The following is a 15,658-nucleotide window of genomic DNA, read 5'->3' as shown; positions in this document are numbered from 1 at the left end:
CAGAGAAGTGAGGTATAGGGGAATGAACATTGAATGTGTTCATAAATATGTGTGTAAGTTTGAGTGTCAAATTTGTGAGGAAAGAGCCTGGTTTTTCAGAGTGTGTGGTATTGTGTAACTGTCCAAAGCACAGCTTTCAGATTACAGTTGGGTCTACTCAAACTTAAAACTTCAGCAGTGTAGACCTTGAAGTTTCACTGAAAACGGATTCCTGAGGTGAGTTACTGTCGTGGTTCTGTTGTGAGTCCTTTCAGTAAGCTGGAAATGATTTGTCCAGCAGCATGGAGGATTTGTGTAGCAAAGGCAGTAGTGTGTTTCAGCTCCCTGAAGCCAGATCCAGTTGCCTTTACTACTTTATTTTCATATCTTTGATGTTAATACGTAGTCCTCAGTGTTCACAATGCATAGGGATGCAACGATGGACTTGTTTATGTTGCAAACCTGTTTTATCCTAATGGCAGTCCAATAATTTAATGAGAATTAAAATACAGATGTAATCATTTAACTGTAAATTGACATACATGGTTTGTATGTACAAGGAACTGAAATGAGAATTACGCTGATTTCTGATTGCATGCTTCTTGCAGCTTAATGTATTTTTCATATACTCTTTATGTGAACATCCATTGCTAAAGGGTGCCATTGTGTTTTTTAGGACCCGTATGCATACATCTGATGACAGAATTTGGCCAGTATAGAGGTATAACTTGTTGTTATTAATGGTATCATGAAAATTAGGCTCTCAACCATTCAGTCAGTTCACTATAGCGTAATAAATATTTCTTCACAGAAGTCATGCTCCAGTAATATATAGCAAATTTATTGTGAAGTCAATTAGTAACATGTATTAGACTCGTTTTAGCAGATTTTTTTTCTTAAGCAAAATTATTTCTCTATATTTGTAACATTCCTGAAGTAATTGGTTTTAATGTAGTTCCTTGAAGTCTTAATAGAAGCCTACGCTGTAACAATAAGTTCCTTACAATTATAAAGAAAATAAGTTAAAATTATTAGTTTATTAAGTATAATTCTATTTGTAGGCAAATGTTTTGATACAGTAGGTATTCTGTTGCAAACCACCCATCTGAAAATTTAAAAGTAATTTTTTCCCTTTTTAAGCAGTTGCTTCCTCTCTGATTTTGGATTTTAATCGTGACTTGAGCTTTCATGTCTTACTACTGCTGGCAGTGAGAGAACTTGAGCACTAAATAATTTACTTAACTGCCTGCTATACAACATCTGCTAATATTTAAAAAAAAAAAAAAAAAAAAACCAACCAAACAAAAAAAAACCAAAAACACCCCACAAAACAAAAAACCACCCGAAAAATGCCATCTCATCTTTAGGTCTGCTATGGACAAAAAAAGCACAGGCAGGATAAGATGACTGTAGCTACCGTGTCTGCTTGGCACTGTTTTCCTCCTCCCCTCTCTCTCTCACTTTCAGTTTTCAGTGTAATGAAGAGCAGGAGAACAATATTCTGTAATTAAGGATTCCATTAAGTTGAAGGAAAGAGCAAATGGAGTTGTTTGTTCTCCTAGCTGAAAAAATTTGTCTGGGGTGCGGGTAAGTGGTAGTAGTGTAGAAAGAGGGAGAGGTGGGTGGAGAGACTGAGTCAGGGCTGTTTGTTGAATGTACTGTTAAGGACTGTTACCATCCTAATTAATCAAGTTAGAAATTACAGCTGTAGTCGGTTTCCCCCCAATTCTTGTTATCAATTTTCTTCTCTTTTGAGACAAAGCAAATATAAATTTTGTGTTCATTTGTCATTCGTTCTTTGACTTCAGCATCTCTGAAAATAACAATGTAGCACAAAAGACCAGTATTTACCTAGTTGTAATGTGGGTTGCCATGGTGTTTTGCAAATTATTGCAATTATGTTCACCATGCGAGTCGCCCTTGGTAACTGGCGAAAAAACTGATAATCCTGTTTTGAACAAAAGGTCAAATTGCTGAATAGAAAGTCTTGATTAACTAAAAGATGTACAAAGTGGAATTATTTCCTACCATTCAGAAATAGTTCTTGATCGGGTTTGGGGGAGGGGGTGAGTAAGTACATCTGATTACTGAAGTACAAAGCATTGAAAGGATGTTGTCTTGAGCCTTTCATGTAGTCTTAATGGTGGCTTTTTTGTCAAATTTACCCATTTGCGGCATTGAAAGAGGCAGCTGCATTTAAGCTTGAGAGATGGTGCTTTTTCAAGAGTTCAGTGCATGGAAAGTTCTCAGCAGTATCTGCAGTTTACTATTAGACCTTCTGCTATTAAAACTGATGTACTGCATTTGAGCCCATAGCTCTTGGTGCTTGTAAAACCCTCTGACTGATGATCTAATAAAGTGCTCTTACTGGACAATCTCTGATCAGATACTTTAGAAAAAAAATAAAAACCACATAACCAGAGCTCTGAAAAGGATGGGGTAGAAACACAGGGCTGTACAGGAAAGTTGGCTTCTATAATCTGCAGTGGAAACATCAGTAAGTATGACTGTGGTTTTAGTTTAAGTACTTTAAAGGCTCCAGAAATATTTTTTATTTACATTTGCAAAAGTAAAAATCAATCTGAAAAGATTAAAAGTTCTTCATAATCACCAGTCCTTAACAACTGCATACAAACATGTAGAGGGAATGTGCTCTTCCGTCATCGTATTCAAAACACTCTGATGGATTTCCTGTGCTTTAATGCTGTGAATTTCCTTTCCTTCTTCCTATCTTTTCCTGCTGGGGGCGGGTGAGGTAAGAGATGAAGAGGATTAAGCATTTTTCTTTTTTAATTATTTTACTTTCTGTTTTTAAAGAGGTACCTGGAAATTAATTCTTAAAACTTTGGAAAGCTTGTGTGAGAGCAGCATGAAAGCAAAGTAAACCTGAGCAAGTTTGTGGGTTTACATTCTGCATCACCTAGCAACCCCCTGGCTCAGCCAGTTCTCTTGTCTGCCCCCAGTCCTGTTTACAGACCATTCAGACTGCTCTTCGAAACCATGAAAGATATTCAGTTTCATTAGTGCCATTCTCAAGGAGAAAATAATTAAACTTAAATGAACAAACACTGCTTAGTGATGCTTTAAACTTTTCTAGTTTAAGGTGATGAGGCCGTTGAGACCACTTTCTTTGCCATTACCTTTCACACCATTGAGCTCCGCTAAATTTACTTATCCATGTATATATATGCATTATAATTTAAGTTTTCAGAACTGTATTAACTCTTCAGTGTTAAAGTTTTCATAACCATATTGCAGAGATAAACATTTCACATAAGCAATCTTATTGTCTCTTTACCAACTTGAAGTGTGTACTTGAGTTGGCAAAACTTATTGCCATGTACATGAGTAAAATGTTCTGCATCACACCTAATGTCATATCGAACTTCCTGCAAGGTAAGTTAAATCTGTGACAGAGGAAAGATTCAAGGTCTATACAAATGTTTGTGGGGAGAGGGAACAGGACGGATTCTGGAAGAAGCTGGGGGCAGGGGGGTGTGATTTTAGCTTTCTAACCAAAGTAGAGGCATGTATTTTAAGAAATCTTGAGTTCTTAGTGTTGTATGTTGCCAGATTCTTCAACAAGCAATACGTGGATGGGCTGTATGAGTTCTTTGTGCCTTGTTGGCAGTTGACAGGCAAACCAAAATTTATTCTGAAGTAAGGTACTGTACTTAGTTGTGACCTATTACAGTCTAAGAATGTGGTTTGCTTTGAGTTGTGTGAATAGAGAGAGTATTTTGCAGAATGGACTTGAATATCCTTCTAGAGGTTTGAACTCTCCATACAGAAATTTATGACATCTTTTACTGATGCTTTTCTCAATGTAGTTTTTTGTATGTAGTCATTTTAAGTATTCCTTCTCCCACTTGCTTGCTTGAAATCCCATTTAGCTGTTTTCAGATTGTAAAATAAAATCGTTGGTAATTGCTGGTTCCCTTTGTGAGTGCTGTGTTAACCTGTGAGCACTTGTGCTCTACTTTTTAATGTTTTTGGTGCCTAGAACTTTATTTTACTGAAGATAAGACCAAAGTATTGGCTTTGATTTGAAGAAAAGCAGAACATACTTGATAATGTAGTTTATGATCTACAACTGTTAAGGTTGAATTTGTTCACTTTTGGTGCTATTACATGTGTTTAAGTGAGGGCCACTGTTTGCATCAAACCTATCATAAGGGTTTGGAGTGCTCTATTATCCTTTCAGCAGGATGATGACAGAGCTGATGACAGAGCCTGATCTTTGCACAAATGATCAATAAGTTTCAAATAACTCATATGAAATGGCACGTGACTGTACACTTAAAGAGGTCATACTTAAAAAGAAAAATCAATTTTTAATAATATGTAAAACTCTTACATCGACCTACAAGATATTTTTCACTTCTGTCTTGTTTGATAATTTTTGTTTAAAGCATTTTTTATGTTGGGTTCTTTTTGGGGGGAATAGGGTGCATGTCTCGCTTCTCCCATGATCTCCTGCTTTGATTCCTCCCCACCCCTGAGACTTTTAACGCTAAAACTGATATGACAAAAAAATACTCCAGTAATCTCTAGCAAATACTACTCTCAGAAGTTTTCTTTCAGTGTTGTGTGTTTTCTTCTGAATTATTTTTCACTTCTGGATTAGAAGCAGTTCAAGTTCTATTATTTTGGAGTATCCAAATCAAAAAATACATTCTTGAAAATCTATAAACTTTCATTTTCAGTAGCTTAGAAATAGGCATATTTTGTGGCTGACTTCACATCAGGACCTTGAGGTCCATGAGTATTGAAAGAAGTCTTTAAAAGTGTGCTTATGTGACAGAATTTTGGTTTAGGGTAAATCCTCTCAAGTTTATGTTCATTTTCCATAGTATCCAAAGAGAACTAGATTTGGGTCTTCGGGTGTTTTATATCAGAGCAGCTGGGTGCAAAAGGTGAGCTTCACTTTTTGTAATGGCTACCTGGAAACACCTCAGTGTTTTTATCATTCTAGTATCATTGGCTTTTTCCAAGATAGAAGGACACTTTGTGTTCTTCTGAGAAACTTGGATGGAATTTATTTCCTCTCTCACGTCTTCTTTAGAGATAGCAAGCTAGTGCAGCTACATTGCTCTCAATTACAGTTTGCGTAGTTGCTTTGGATCTTCGCAGTCTGGTTCTTCAAAGGTGCGGTTCCCGTTTACTCCAGTTGCCTCTCATTCAGTTTGGGCTGGCAGCTTTCCAGTGGGGAACTTGAGTGTCTCTGGAACAGGAGGTGTCAGTAGATACTATTTTGGAGAGGGTATCCTTCTCTTTTACCAATACTGTCTCATTGAGTGGTAAAGTGGTCATTTGCCTTCTACTAGGAAGTTATTCACTAAGACGCTTCAATGATAACATCCATTAATGTAGTTCCTGTGATGATAATATTGGATATATAACCAGCTATCTCCAGGATTTGTACTGCTTTCAAGTAGTACACTTTTAAAAGCAATTCATATCTCCTTGTTACTGTTCTTTCATTTAACAGACAGTTCTGTGTTTTTCCTGAAGGATCACATCTATCCATTAATCAGCCTAGATAATGCTGAATTCAAGAGGAGCATAATGAACCGTCCAGGAAAGGAATTTCCTTTCTTTATTAGAGTTTTCTTATCCATTCCATCCCACAGCTGAATTCAGATCATTTATATAGGCCAAAACTCAAGAAGCTCTGAAAATGAGAAAGTGCTTTGAGAAGAAATTGTATCTTCAACTTCCACTGAAGTGAGGCAGCATGAAATGGAGTGTGAAGTGCTGTGGTCCCTGTTTACTTTTTCCCTAAATTGAATGATCAGGTAGCATCAGACTCTAAAAATACTCATACTGGAAATGTAACTTGTTTTTTTCTGGATGAGAAACTAGCTACAGTATTGAAGAAGAAAAATGAATCTGAATTTAATGGCCAAGAGTGAGCAGATAAAATAGTTCCTTACTGTTACTTGTGATCTGAATAGTCATATACTACACTGTATCTATGATCAGGTCTCTTAATTCACTATAGTTAGCTTTATGTCTGAATTTTAGGAATGCATTTCAGTTGTTGTTACTGTAATGGTTACTAAAACTATTTGCATTGCTTCTTGAAATTTAAAGCCAAATGTACACAACACCTAACAAAATGCCAGACAACATAGAATAAGCATTCCTTAGGTAAGGGATTTGAGCTGTAGAATAAATTTATAAAGGAATATATGCAAACCTAAGGTGCGCCACAGTTCTAAGCATATGCTGCAGTATTGTTCTTTTCAGCTAGAAGAAGCTTGGCCGCATGTTTACCATGGTACCTATCCCACTTTAAATAAAAAGACAAAAGCTCTAGTCAGCCAGCATCAATAATAGACTCTTGACCCAGCTCATTTTACAGAACAATTTATTTGAAGAGTCTGTGAAAATATCAAGGAACTTATTACTGGGAGGTGATTAAATGTTACACTTAGAACAGCAGTATAAAGCCTTAAAACAAAACATCCCAAATATAATCTTTGGCTTATATACTCGGATTCGAGTATAAATATGTTAGATAGCTTTAAGAATTTTTTTTTACTTAGAAGTTTCAGTTATGCCTGGCAGGTCAAGAGAACTTGCACACACTCTTCATTGTTAAATTATTTTGCATTTTGAAATTCTAGGATGAAAATCAAGCATATATTTTCTCTAGTAAGTGATCTCTTGAACCTAATGTTAGGACTTCTGACTTAGTACAATTTGATCTTTTTGTAGTAACATACTAAAGAAGTGGAAAGAACTTTTAGAGTAACTTTTTGTTAGTCTTTCGTGAAGTGGAAAAGAAGGTTGGAATGACTAGTATATCAATAACGATGTCTATCCATATACTACTTTGAGATCTAAATGTGTCTGGACCTACTTACTAAAGAGGCTTTGCTGGTCCCCTAGATTTCCTTTAAAGATACAATGACATCCTTTTCATGGTCTCACAGCTATTTTTTATTATTATTGTTGAGAAACTCTTTCAAACAATGAATATGTCTTTCTTATGTCTGGCAGCAGTAGAGCTTGTTTCTTTATAAAAGAGGTTTTCTGAGGTTTTTACCAGGTACATTTCCCCATGAAAAACTAGGATTTTGTCTGAAGAACCTGAGTTAAGCTGGACTTCACATTGTGCTAAGGGGATGAAGTTTCCCATGTGAAATCTTATTTTACTATTTAAGATAGCATCCCTGACCTGAGGAGTTTCTTCTTGGGATTGTAGCAGTGGCAGGTACGTGTCACTTGAGTCTGTGTTGTCTACTGAAATTCCAGTGCATGACACTAGTTCTCTTGCTGTCATCCAGATTTTCATTGCTGCTGGGATCTCAGCAAGATGGTGCAAGTGCTTTGGATCAAGTCACTGTTATTACTGGAATATTTCTTTGCTCTGAACAGGCAAAAAAGCAGATTAGCAGTTGAAATTATTTAAATGTAATTAGGTTTCTGGTACACAGCAGAGAAACTTCCATGACTCCACAGCAGTAGCTCATCTTTAAGTTGATATTGATGCCACCTTTGGTGTTTCAAGTGTAAAGTTGTGATGTAATTCTCAAAAGATGTAGCTACCACTAATAGTCAGACACTTTCCAAAGAATGTGCAAACAGAGGTTTTGGGTCAAGTTCTAATTCCTGAGATGTTGTATAGTACTAAAGAACATTTGTCTCTCTACTCCGCCAGACATTCAGACATTTACAGAGGACACAAACAGGTGGAACAGGGAGAACTGGCCTGTGATACAGAAGTTCCATACAAATGAAGCTGATAACTTGCAGGGCTCTAAGTCATGTCTGCTGGTGCCACAAGAAACTTCATATAAAATATTTCATAAACATCTATCTTTTAACATTGCAGGGGAGTATCAGAAGATCTGATCGTTTACCCAGGAATGCAGTGATGATGAAACTGCATCCTTCCAGGGGATTTAAAGCCTCTTTGATCAGATTTGCCCTGCTATCTTCTATCCATAATAATAGATATTGTCAGGAAAATGGGATTTGAAGCCTCTGGTGTTGGAATTACTGGAAATCATACACTTTTTTGAGTAGTCTGAAAGGAAAGGTCGTTTTGAAGTTAGAGTGGCTTGATTAGTAAGTCACAATGATAGCAGAAAAATTTCATTGTGTTGTGTTTCGTTCAGCCTTCCAGAAGCTGGTTTGCTGATCAGTGACATGAACAGTAAGCTTTTGCTGATTCAGTAGGAAAGCATGTCCAGGTTGGTTTGTACACTTCCCTTCTGGAGGATTTGGTGATTTAAGGTGATAATTTTAGCTCTGCAGTGAGGAAGCTGTGGGTTTTTGGATCCAGTGTGCTTTTGAGGTTAGGTATTGCAGCCATCTGGAGACTGGATGTTACCCACCCACCAAGATCCCATTTTCAAAAATCCACATTAAGGTTGTCTTCAATGGAGAGCAAAATTATAGAGAAGCAAGCACTAATTACATTTGAAATTCAACTCCCGAAGTGTCTGAGAGTGACCTCTGAATAATTTTCAGGGCTTCCAGTTTTTTTCTTTTACTACTGAATTCTTTCATTCCGTGTGAACTTTTAAAGCATTATGGTCCCTCCACATCCAGACCATCTTAAGGCAGGAACCAGATACAAAACTGAAATGTAGAGAAGCACATCCAGGAAACCAAGCTACATTGTAAACTGGATAAATGTACATTTTTGACTCTTGCAACTTCTGTCTGAAAGGCTGTTCCAGAATCACTTGCCTCTCTATTTTGGGGTAATATTTATAATGCTTGTTGATCACTACAATGCGAGAGGCTAATTCTCAAGAACAGACTTACAAAGAAAGAAAATTACTTTTGACTTGCAAATTTCTCCCCATTAGCTACGGTTTGTGGACATAGTACTCTTCAGGAATTTTCTTTCATATTGTGCATTTACTTCAGGGTTGGTTTGGGGTTTTTTTTGCATACAATTTTTGCCTTTTAGAATGAATTAAGCATTTGTGGACAGAATGTTTGGAAATGCTGGTTACTTCTTTTTCCCCTATGAACTTGTATTTCATTTCCCACAGTGTTGCAAATACCAAGTAGAACAAAACGAGAGGTTACCTAGTATGTTTTTGTTTGATCTGTTACAAATTAATTTACAGACTCAGTGATAGCTGCTGGGAAATGAAGGATTGGTTTTGTTTGGTCAATGAAGACAACAAGCATGGATCAAATAAGGGTTAACAGTAATGCACTTGAACAAATTGAATTGGAACATAATGCATGTATTGAATTTGATTGCAACATGCATGTCCATGGAAAAGTTTTTTTGTTTAAAACAAATCAAGGCTATGGCTTAATTATCAAAGCAAAACAAGAGACATAAAGAGCTATATGTTTCTGATACTGCTTTTTTCAAAAATAGCTCCCTTCACACAATTATCTACATGTTTGATTTCCATGCATAATAGCAACAGTTATTGTTGTCATTTGTTAAGAGAGATTAACAGATAGTAAGTACAAACAAACGCAAATAAGGCCTGAATAGAGAGGTGACAAGGAAGAAAAGACCTCTTTAATGTTAATTATAACTGGTAGGAAGTCTATACAAATAACATTAACTGTTTTCTATACAAGTAGAAGGGATATTTAGTTAGTATCTATGCAACATGTTAGAGTTTTTTTATTTAGGCAACACTCAGATCTCCATATTTTAAATACAATTTATTGAGAAATTTACTGTTAGTAAAAGTTGAATGTTTTGATCATTATTTCTTAGTAGTTGAAAACAAGTATAATAATAATAAGCTGTTACATTTGAACGCTTATTTTTATCCTAAGCTATTGGTTTTAGTTTAAGCAGGGTTTTTCAGGGGTTTTTTTCACCTGTATTTTGTGACCAGCAAAGTTTCCAGTGCTGTCTTCAACAGTGACTGCATTAGACCAAAACAATTGCATAAAGAAACTTTAAATGCATTCAGTGGTAGTTTGAGTGGACCATCTATGCATTCCCTTGTAAGATAGTAGGAGCAATACCTTGCAAGTGGTGTACTCCTTTGTTTCTTAATTGTTAGCCAAAAATGCCAATAGGTGGCAGAAAACACAGTTGCTTTTATCATGCATTATTTTCATGGTTGTCTATTTGTGAGTATTCTGCTCAGCTGAAGCTGGGATGCTGTTCCTGTGGCAGACTTTGTTTTTTCAGTTGTACTTGCATTCCCTAACTAAGTACCTTACTATCTGGCAGTTTTCATACTTCTAGAATCATAGAACAGTCAGGGTTGGAAAGGACCTTAAGATCATCCAGTTCCAACCCCCCTGCCATGGGCAGGGACACCTCACACTAAACCATGTCACCCAAGGCCTCATCCAACCTGGCCTTGAACACTGCCAAGGATGGAGCATTCACAACCTCCCTGGGCAACCCATTCCAGTGCCTCACCACCCTCACAGTAAAGAATTTCTTCCTTATATCCAATCTAAACTTCACCTGTTTAAGTTTGAACCCGTTACCCCTTGTCCTGTCACTACAGTCCCTAATGAAGAGTCTACTTTGTTTTTCTAGTATAATAAATTGTTTTAAAGTTCAAATGTAGTCATTTAATATGTTTTGAGTCATGAGTGTTCTCTTTTTGCATACAGAATCTTTTCATAGTTACAGCTGAAACAGTTATACTCTTAAACAGGAGAGTTTTGGAACGGCTGAGGATGCTTTCCCTCCACACATCCCCCTCCCTGCCTGGCTGCCTATTTTAAGGCCCTGTTTGTGTCAGGCTGCTAAGAGATGTGTCATAGGAAGGTAGAGGTGCCACATAATAAATAAATATCGCATAAACAGCTTTCCACACAGAGCACAGATTTTTGTCTCCCAAGAATTAACTTGATGGAAGATCTGTGACAATTCATTATCCTTTCCAGAAATGTTTTTGTGTTTTCACTCGCAGTGGCTCTAATGATATTCTCAGTACTCACAAGTGCCTGAAGATCGAAATGCTATCCTTGAGTAGCTTTTTTTCAGTAGAAAGTTATTCCATGTCTATTAAAATCTAGTAATTTGAAAACTGCAGCAACAGATTAACACCTTTCTCTTTTAGAAAAAAAATCTTAGGTTCATTTGCAAAACCAAACCTAAGGATTAGCTTTTTCCCTTGAGGCTCATTTGTGTCTGGTGACTCCAGAAGATACGGGTCAGGTGTCTATGTTAGGTCAGGTCCTAAATTAGAAATTTTCATGGTGAAGCATTTGCTGATGAAGTAACTTAGTCTTGTTGGGTGGTGTCTATCTTTCTAATGTCACTTCTGAAATATTTGTCATAAATAATTTAGATGTGACGTTGAAAGTGGTACTAGGGCTGCTAGGGCAACAGTTGTGCAAGTGACCAAAATTCAGTCCCAGAAGCTTTCTGAATTCTTGAAATTTTCTCACTATACAGTATTAAATATGTAATGATTTACATTGTTAATCTACATAACAGTAAACCAGTAGTGATTAGGTACACTGATCATACTGTTTTCCAAAAAACTTGCTCTGATTTTGGTGTAACTGTATTTTATTAAGAGAGTCTAGGGCAGGGTTTGCCTCTTCCCAAAATCTGTTAGGATCTTTTGGGAGATGCTTTTTTCTTCCTCTATTTACTGTAAACAGATCATAGGGTGACTATTTTAGTCTGGGTATCAGGCTTTTAAATATCCATAGTTGGTGAAATGAACTCTGGCTGCTTATCTTAGCTGACTCTTTCCATTTTTGCATTACAGACCCATGCACACACGTTAGGTAGTGTTATATACCTTGCTGTTGGCATGAAGTTGCCCATAAAGTTTTCCTGTGTGTCCACATGGACATAAAAGCTCCTCTCTGCAAGAGCAACAGGAAGTATTTTGGTGGGCTTGGCACCAAGTGGGATAATACTGACATGGCTGGAGAAACGGTGAAAGAAGAGAGCTCTCTGGAATAAATAAATTTTGAAATGAAGTTTCATCTTAAACAAAGACTGAATCAGACTTCTAGCACTTTGGAAAGTATTCAATTATAGAAGAATATGTTTTTAAGTTGAAGAAAGGGATAAAACTGTGTCGTGGTTTAACGTGAAAGAACACTGTTCAGAGAACAAGCTGCAAAAACAAACAAAAAAATCTCTGCGTACTCCAGTAAAGGATAGGAAAGACATTAAAAAGCAAAAAAACCCCACACCAAATAAAACCAACAACCGCAACAAAACAAAACAAAAACTTTCAAGAATAGACATCTTCAAAACCCATTTTAACAAGGTTTTGGAAAATGGAAAACTAAAGTTTATATTTTCCTCCACACAAATTCCAAAGCATTCAAAATAAAGTAACTCAAATACATATCTTTAAACTAAGCTACTGACATAGTCATATTGAATCAGGATGCTGCATTACCGACGTATAGAATACAGATTCAGTTTTGACCATGCCAGTGAGGAAATAAAACATGTCATGTCTTATGAATGAGTCTGCTTTGTCAGCAAGCCAGAATCTCCACAAAATGAAAGCCAGTAAAGGTGTATAGTTGCAGGCTTTTGTCACTGACTCGTAACCAAGATGATGATAGTAACAGCACTGCTTTGATTTGAGCTGTGGAAACTGGAAGAATAGGAAACATGATAGTAATTGGAAACCTGAGTTGCCCCTGTGGAAATTAGGTAGAAGTCATTGCCAAAGCCTAATGTTGGGACAGATTGTTAAAGAGCCAGTGAGAAGGGAAGCAAGCAACTTTTTGAGTTGTTGTTATATTTATAATATTTCTGTCAAAGTACCAGGAATCCTGGTATGGTTAGATTAAACTCCTTTAGAGGAGCAACAGAAACACATTCTGGAAACAGACAGAAATAAACAGTCACTATTCCCAGCAGAGAAATCAACAGCTGATAGTCTGAAATGCAGAAATTGACAGTGTCGCTGCGTGTGGCTGGTAAAAGCAGGAACTGTTGGAGAAGAGTTGCAGAAAGACTTTGTGATACCAAGGTGACTTCTCAGTTAACAATGGAAGATTAAATCCTCTGCCAAATAGTGTGAAGTGATGAGGATGCTAAAAACCCAATCTTAATTTTGCATACAATGTATTTACTTATTAGTGAAGAATAATATTATAATTCTTGGATAATAATAAGTATCTTTCTAGAAATGACTGCTCAGTGCTCAAATAGTAGTGCTCTAGGCAAACAAAACTTGCGGACAGAAAAGAGCAGAGGACAAGATGGTAAATACTATCCTGTTTCTGTGTAAATTATGTTCGTCTGGCATGCTGAATACAGTGTGCAATACTGGCTTCACCTCCCCCCACATTTGTCCCATTTCCACCCACCCTCTCATTTCAGAGAGGACCTGGGAGAGATTCAGAGGGCAACAAAGATGTGGAGTGGTTTCCATGCAAGGAACAACTAAGTAAATTAGGACTGTGGTTTGGATAAGAGTTTGATTGCAGGTGATGTGATGGAGGTCTATAAAATCATGAGTGACATGGAAAAGGTGAATGCAGAATGATTATTCCTAGTCTCTCCTGATACAAGAACTAGAAAGCATTAAAAAAAGAAAATCTTCTTTTTTGTATTATTTTTTTGATGTGTTCAAGAAAAATAAGATACTTATTCATATAGTGTGTAGTTGTTCTGCAGGGTGTTGTAGATGCTCAAAGTTTACATTGGTTCAAAAGCACTTCATATTCATTGGGATGGGGGTAGTAATGCATCCATCATCACTGAATGTAGAGAGAGTGATTCAGGAGGCCCTTGAGCCATTTCCAAAAGCTGGGAAAATCTTCTGAAAAATTTCTGCTGTGTGCTTTCTGTTACGCTATTCCTTAGATATCTGCTATTGGTGGGTTTTCTGAGATTAGGTGTGGCATTGGTTTAACCTGTGGTTGGACCTGGCGCAAAAGGTACATCCTTACCAATCCCAAAAGTATTCTTTCTTTTGTACTCTTAAGTGTCTCCCTGTGCTGTCATAGGGCAAGCTGGCTCAGATTTTATTTCATTTTAACTCAGCAAATTGTTAGTTTTTTCCTAAATGAGTCAGTTTATGTTGAAATCTCAATAGCTTTCTATTAAAAAAAATAAAAAAATAAAATTAACCAGAAACATTTTTAAAAAGAAAGGAGAAAAGAAAGAAAGCTTCTGGCTGTTACCAGAAAACCTGAAAGTTAAAACAGTTTTTCCCCTAAAGTGCAAGCAAGCAAATGACACTTTAAAATTTAATTAGTTATAGGTCTCTGTGTCTTGCTGTCTGGTCTACAGAGTTGTATAAAATAATTCTGTTACATGTTAACATAGTCTGAACTGGAGAAGAGCAGAGGTTTTGGTATATATTTCAAGGAAGGGATGACTGCAGTGTGCAGAATGTATGATTTTGAAGGAAGAAGACTTCAGCCTTGTTCCCCACAATTGATTATGTTACCTAAAAAAAAGATCCTTCACCTCTTCATGCGTATTATAGTATATAGCTGTACATGTTACAGCTTCACAGAGAACATTGAAATTGAGGATTTTTTTCCTTCCTTGGGTATGATTCATTGTTTAGGTAGCATAAAAAGAAGCTATAACTTGAAGTCATGGTAAAAATGTGGGTTTTTTTCTCTGTCTTCCATTTCTTCAGGGTTGGTTAATATGTGAGGAGCCAACTTGCCAGAATCGAACCCGCCGGCTTCCCCTGAGTTTTTCCCGGAGTGGCCCTGTGTGCCAGGCCTGCAGAAAGGCTGTTCTGAGACCAGAGGTGAGTGTTCTAAGACAAAGCTTTGGCAGCAGTGGAGCAGGATTCTCATGAAGCTCGTCTTCCTCTTAACTCTGCCTTTGAAAGGTGGGAGAATTAAGCAGGAATTTTTAATTAGTTTATTAGGTTAAAGAGGACTGTTTATGCTTTTCCTACTCCACATTTAAGCTGCATCCTCATTGCTGTGAAGGAAAGCATGCCATGCAGCTGCTGTGTTTGGAAATCTTCCAGCTGACAAGCGTTTGGTCAGCAGACTAGAATTTGCTGGAATGTTTCTGCCAGAATACAGGTAAATTAAAATAGACAAACAAAAACAACCTTCTGAAACAAAACCATCTGCCTGCTTTTCTGCTGACTGGTTCTCACCTGACTGAATTTGGTGCTAAGGAGCTTGAGGTGGGCTTACATGCCATCTTCTGGGGGTACTCAAAGGCAGTATGTATTTTCAGGAGAAGCTCTGGGTTCTATCCATTTGGATTTGGCTCTATGCCTGAAAAATGTGGAAGCTTTTAAATGTCACATGGAACTAGATGGTCTGGTCGTCCAGAGTTCAGGACTGCTTGCTCCACCCTAGCTGGGTTTTTTTTGATTCTGAGATTAAAGGAAGCTATTCTATTTCAAGTTGTAAAATTCTGGTGAAGAATTTCAGTTTCTTTCTTAGGAAAAGGAGAACAAAAATGAAGTTAGTATTTTAGAAGTCTTGACATTTTACAGAATTAACATAAAACAATCAGAATTCCATAAAGAAAATAGGGAATCTTTGATTTGAGTTTGTTTCGAGGAGCAATATGTCTTTAAATTATCCTTACATACATAAAACTTACAAAAAATCAAGGGTTTACGGTGGGACTGTCAAGTGAATGCTTTGAACAACATTGTTTTATTTACCAGACAACATTTTTTTGGTACTTCATATTCAGTACTGTGTATGTAAAAAGTCACAGAGGTTAAGTGTTAGTAAAAATCAAGGGACTGAAACAACATTCACAGATAAAGACTGATCAAAATGTGGGTTTTGC

General features: G+C 36.9%; 1 protein-coding gene across 1 annotated transcript in view; it reads left to right on the top strand.

Annotated features, from left to right (window-relative positions):
• POLA1 (DNA polymerase alpha 1, catalytic subunit) overlaps nt 1-15,658 on the top strand; it is a gene marked incomplete at both ends in the record, with an annotated part of 204,339 nt that overhangs the window by 120,726 nt on the left and 67,955 nt on the right. The window contains one exon of the mRNA XM_080612848.1: nt 14,526-14,642. Coding sequence (XP_080468974.1) covers nt 14,526-14,642 — 117 coding nt within the window. The remainder of the gene's footprint in view (nt 1-14,525; nt 14,643-15,658) is intronic.

This window comes from Psittacula echo, assembly GCF_963264785.1.
Source record: "Psittacula echo genome assembly, chromosome: 3".
NCBI lineage: Eukaryota > Metazoa > Chordata > Aves > Psittaciformes > Psittacidae > Psittacula > Psittacula echo.
Note: the sequence above shows the minus strand (reverse complement) of the source record. Positions and strands in the feature narration are given on the sequence as shown.